The 5,527-nt window shown below is 43.6% G+C and overlaps 1 protein-coding gene across 3 annotated transcripts in view; it reads left to right on the top strand.

Moving 5' to 3' along the window:
- CHCHD4 (coiled-coil-helix-coiled-coil-helix domain containing 4) overlaps nucleotides 1–5,187 on the top strand; it is a 21,228-nt gene extending 16,041 nt beyond the window's left edge. For all 3 annotated transcript variants that reach the window (XM_032262325.1, XM_032262326.1, XM_032262327.1), the window contains exon 3: nucleotides 4,111–5,187. In XM_032262325.1, the coding sequence (XP_032118216.1) occupies nucleotides 4,111–4,418 (308 nt within the window). In that variant the 3' untranslated portion in view covers nucleotides 4,419–5,187. The remainder of the gene's footprint in view (nucleotides 1–4,110) is intronic.
- The last annotated feature ends 340 nt before the right edge of the window (nucleotides 5,188–5,527 follow it).

Raw genomic sequence — 5,527 nt, 5'->3', positions numbered from 1 at the left:
AGGTCCCGAATGCACAAGTGGGCGTGTCTGAGCTCCTGGCGAGGCAACCGGTCTTACACTGGATATCCTTGTTAATTTTCTGTTTCATTTATCTGTCTGATATTGACAGTGGAGTGTTAAAGTCTCCCGCTATTATTGTGTGGGAGTCCAAGTCTTTCTGTAGGTTATGAACTTGCTTTATGTATCTGGGTGCTCCTGTATTGGGTGCATATATATTTAGGATAGTTAGCTCTTCTTGTTGCATTGATCCTTTTACCATTATGTAATGTCCTTTTTTGTCTCTTTTGATCTTTGTTGGTTTAAAGTCTGTTTTATCAGAGACTAGGATTGCAACTCCTGCTATTTGTTGCTCTCCATTTGCTTGGTAAATCTTCCTCCATCCCTTTATTTTGAGCCTATGTGTGTCCTTGCATGTGAGAGGGGTTTCCTGGATACAGCACACCAAGGGGTATTGACTCTTTATCCAATTTGCCAGTCTGTGTCTTTTGATTGGGGCATTTAGCCCATTTACATTTAAGGTTAATATTGTTATATGTGAATTTGATCCTGCCATTTTGATGCTAGCTGGATGTTTTGCCCTTTAGTTTACGCAGTTTCTTTGTTGTGTCAATGCTCTTTACCATTTGGTACAATGTTTGGAGTGGCCGGTACTGGTTGTTCCTTTCTATGTTTAGTGCCTCTTTCAGGTGTTCTTGTAAGGCAGGCCTGGTGGCAACGAAATCTCTCAGCAATTGCTTGTTCGTAAAGGATTTTATTTCTCCTTTGCTTATGAGGCTTAGTTTGGCTGGATATGAAATTCTAGGTTGAACATTCTTTTCTTTAAGGATGTTAAATATTGGCCCCCACTCTCTTCTGGCTTGTAGGGTTTCTGCTGAGAGATCCGCTTTGAGTCTGATGGGCTTCGCTTTGTGAGTAACCTGATCTTTCTCTCTGGCTGCCCTTTGCATTTTTTTCTTCATTTCAACCCTTGTGAGTCTGACAATTATGTACCTTGGGGTTGATCTTCTTGAGGAATATCTTTGTGGTGTTCTCTGTATTTCCTGAACTTGAATGTTGGCCTGCCTTGCTAGGTTGGGGAAGTTCTCCTGGATAATATCCTGAAGAGTGATTTTCAGATTGGATTCATTCCGTCACATTCAGGTACACCTATCAAACGTAGATTAGGTCTTTTCACATAATCTCATATTTCTTGGAGGCTTTGTTCATTTCTTTTCACTCTTTATTCTCTGATCTTGCCTTCTCATTTTATTTCATTGAGTTGATTTTCAATCTCTGATATCCTTTCTTCTGCATGGTCGATTCAGTTATTGAAACTTATATATGCTTTGTGAAGTTCTTGTGTCTTTCAGCTGCATCAGGTCATTTATATTCTTCTCTAAGCTGTTTATTCTTGTTAACATTTTGTCAAACCTTTTTTCAAAGTTCTTATTTTCTTTGCATTGGGTTAGAACATGTTCTTTTAGCTCAGAGAAGTTTGTTATTACCTGCCTTCTGAAGCCTGTTTCTGTCAATTCATCAGACTCCTCCTTCATCCAGCTTTGTTCCCTTGCTGGTGAGGAGTTGTTATCTCTTGGAGGAGGAGAGGCATTCTGGTTTTGGGTGTTTTCATCCTTTTTGTGCTGGTTTATTCCCATCTTTGTGGCTTTAATTACCTGTGGTCTTTGTAGTTGGTGACTTTCAGATGGGGTCTCTGAGTGGACATCCTTTTTGTTGATGATGAAGTTATTTCTGTTTGTTAGTTTTCCTTCCAACACGCCCTCTGCTGTAGGACTGCTGGAGGTCCACTTCAGACCCTGCTTGCCTGGGGATCACCTGTGGCAGCTTCAGAACAATAAGGGTTTTTGCCAGTTTCTCATTCTGTTATCTTAGTTCCAGAAGGATACCCGCGAGATGACAGCCTGAGCTCTCCTTTATGAGGTGTCTCTTTGGACATACGGGGGTCAGGGAGCTGCTTGAGGAGACAGTCTGACCCTTATAGGAGCTCAGGTGCCAAGCTGTGAGCACCGTTCTTCTGTTCAGAGCTGCTAGGCAGGTACATTTAAGTCTGCTGCAGTGGAACTCATAACCACCTTTTTGTTCAGGTGCTTTGTCCTGGGAAGGTGGGGCTTTATTTATAAGTCTCTGACATGGTGCTGCCTTTTTTCAGAGATGCCTTGCCCAGCTAGGAAGTAGCCTAGTCACAGTCTGCCAGCAGAGACGTTGCTGAGCTACCGTGGGCTGTGAACTTCCTTGCGGTTTTGTTTAGAGGTATAGTTAGGACTGCCTTGGTAATGGCAGATGCCCTTCCCCTCACAGAGCTGGACTGTCCTGGGTCCAGCTGTGCTTACTGTGAAACTCTCAATCCAGATTGTTTCAGATTGCTGGTCTTTGTGGGGGTGAGACCCGCTGAGCCAGATCAACTGGTTCCCTGTTCAGCCCCTGTTTTTTTTTTTTTTTAGTTAAATGGGCAGCTCTGTCTCCTAAGCATTCCAGGCACCAGTTGAAACAGCCACCCAGAATTGTGTGAGTTTTTGTGTGGAGACCCGCTGAGCCGGCTGAAACAGCCATGCTGGAAACTTGTGGCACTTTTCAGCCTGGGAATCTCCTGGTCTGTGGGCAGTAATGGGGTGATCACTCACCCTCTGCGTTGTTTTCACTGGGAAGCTGTTTTCACTCCAGAGCTGTTCCTATTTGGCCGTCTTGGATCCACGCCCTGGGTTACAGTTTTTACATGTCAGTGTTCTCTCTTTTGGAAACTGGTTGTGCAGGTTTGTGAGCAGATTTGAACCTCCAGGGGGCAGCATTTACAAATGTTTTTCCAGCACTGAGGTCCCTGTCAAGGAGAAATTGAGATGTAGAGGAAGGGATATGGGCTCTGGGAATCCTGCCGGCCTAGTCTGCAGTCCTAACATGGACCATGAGCCCCAGAAACTGTGTGTGTAGACGGGGGTTAGTAGTACACAATGCAGGAGAACTTGATCTGCAACTGCTCATGGTCCTGGGAGTCTGCTGCCTGCTAGGGGGGCAGCACTAGCTGGCATTGTCCTTGCTATCCCCATTTCACAAATAAGGTACAGGAATAGCTACAGCAGTCCATTGATCAGTGGAGCTTCCCAAGCTGGAATTGAGAGGCAGGCAGGATTTTGCCTAGGACTTTGGACATTAGTGCAGAGCACCAGGCCTGGGTACTGCCCTGCAGTGAAGAATCATGTGTAATTTCACAGGACATTTTAGAGGCCTCTTAGAAAGTGCTTTCAGGTTCTTGATAAGACTCATGTAAGAAGCTTCTATATGAATCATTTATCTGTGTGTCACAAAGCTGAAAATGAAGCCATCATTTTGAGAGCATTTTGGAAAACCAAGAAATATTTAGATGTGAATAAAATTCAATGATAAGAAAAGCTATGAAAGCCAAAAGAGGCCTATTAATAGTGAAAATGAAAACTCATCTATAACCTTTCTATAACCTTGCTCCCTTCCCAACACACATGTGCAGTTTAACAGTTTGGTTGAGTTTTTACAAGAATGCACTCACACTAATAGTATGCCACCAGCTTCTCATTGTGCAGCATGTCTTAGACATCTTTCTTCGTCAATACATAAGGAACAACCTCTGCCTTTTCACCAGTCCCCAGACTACACTGAGCTTCTCAGAGCAGCTGTGGGGCAAGAGGGACTCAAGGGGCAGGGAGCTTGGGGGTAAGGTGGTCCCAATCATCCATATGGGGAGGGGTATTGGAAAGAGAACATCAGTACCTCAGTTCCTTAAAGTGGGCTTTCAAAAAGCTCTTCACTGACCATCCAAGTGATCATCTCTTCTTTGGGTTAAATGGTTCCTGGTATTTAATTCTTGGAGCACAGCCTCAGAGTACTGGGAGGTGGCTTAGAATAGTTTAGTGTCACACATGGAGAAATATGTCCTTGATGGCTTCTCTCCCAGCTGGGCCAAGGAGTGCTGGATATGTGCTAGGCATTTCAGCCTAGTCCAAATTGAGGTATAGGTCCATAGGCAACGATGGTTCCTGTTGTTCTGCACCACCTGAGTAGCCTGTGAGGACTGGACCAGTTTTGTATTTTCTGAAACGTTAGAGAACATCTCTCACATTGTCCTTGCTTATCTTCCTGTTCCAGGATTGATACTGCCAAATGGAAACATCAACTGGAACTGCCCATGCCTTGGAGGAATGGCCAGCGGCCCCTGTGGGGAACAGTTCAAGTCAGCTTTTTCCTGCTTCCACTATAGCAAGGAGGAGATCAAGGGGTCAGACTGTGTAGACCAGTTCCGGGCCATGCAGGAATGCATGCAAAAATACCCAGACCTCTATCCCCAAGAGGATGAGGATGAGGAAGAGGAAGAAAAGAAGCAGCCAGCAGAACAAGTACAAGAAACAGCTCCCTCTGAAGCCACTGCAACCAAAGAAGAGGAGGGGTCAAGTTAATGAAGGCCACAAGGCAGTGGGCTCCAGTCCTTCCACTTCAGTGATATGGACCTTTTGCAAGATGCCTTTTAGTCACCTTTCAAGAAAGTGTCATTCCCTTTGTTGTCCTGTGCACTGTAATATACAAAATAACTTATTTTGATGATCAGGGGTCTTGGCCTCTTGACATATACACTGAAAAAAATGGGGGTTGTATGTGTGTCCTACCTAAACCTGTAGCCGCCACTTTGAAATAATGTGCTGAATAAGCTCAGCAACTAAAAACCATTACCCAGGAACCTTTCTTGTGAGTGAGCTGATATATTCTGATTCATTATATTCCTCTTACTAGATTTTATACCCCTTGGGGAAATAGAAACAAAAACATCTTCTCTTAAAAATGCTGGGGTGGGGCCATATCTACTAGCAGAGGCCAGATGGTCAGATACAATTTCTGCAAACCCATCTTGACCTTGAGTATGTCAAGGGGTACTGTACTTCATTCCTGATACATTTTGGTTTCCATGTTGGCATTGAGCTCCTGGTTTTGTGTGTTTGGACAAAGAAGATTTGGGACCTTTCACTTAGTCCCTTTCTAAGTGAAGGGAGGGCTGATTAGTTCTCATTATTCCGAAAGCCCTGGTTTGGGGCCCATGTTCACACTGGCTCTCAGTCTGGTCAGCTGCAATGTTCTTTAGAGGTGGGGACCTAATTATTACCAGAGTAGTAGCAAGAAATGAAAAGTTGTGAATTAAGTATTCAATTAAAAGGAAACCTGATTTCGACCTGATTTTGAACGTGTCCTTTGTTTTCACTAGTTAAAAATGTTTTTGATACAAAAAAGGTATACATTATGAAAAATTCAATTGAAATTCCTCTTGAAAGATGATACTGGTAAACCAATTTGAGTCTGTTAAAATTTTTGGGGTTGAGTTCAAAGCAAGCTCACATTTTTTGTATGTGAGCAGATGCCATCACACAGACATTGCAGTTAATCCATGAGGTGGGGAAGGCTCTTCCTGTTTGAAAATCGCTTAATTTGCCCAAGGTAACTGCTAGACAGTTTTCAGGCTGTGGCATAGTAATGCCTCATTTGTCCCAAATGTGTTATTTATGTAAAGAGTTACCTT

Source organism: Sapajus apella, unplaced genomic scaffold (assembly GCF_009761245.1).
Source record: "Sapajus apella isolate SASKATOON/1434 unplaced genomic scaffold, GSC_monkey_1.0 scaffold128, whole genome shotgun sequence".
NCBI lineage: Eukaryota > Metazoa > Chordata > Mammalia > Primates > Cebidae > Sapajus > Sapajus apella.
Note: the sequence above shows the minus strand (reverse complement) of the source record. Positions and strands in the feature narration are given on the sequence as shown.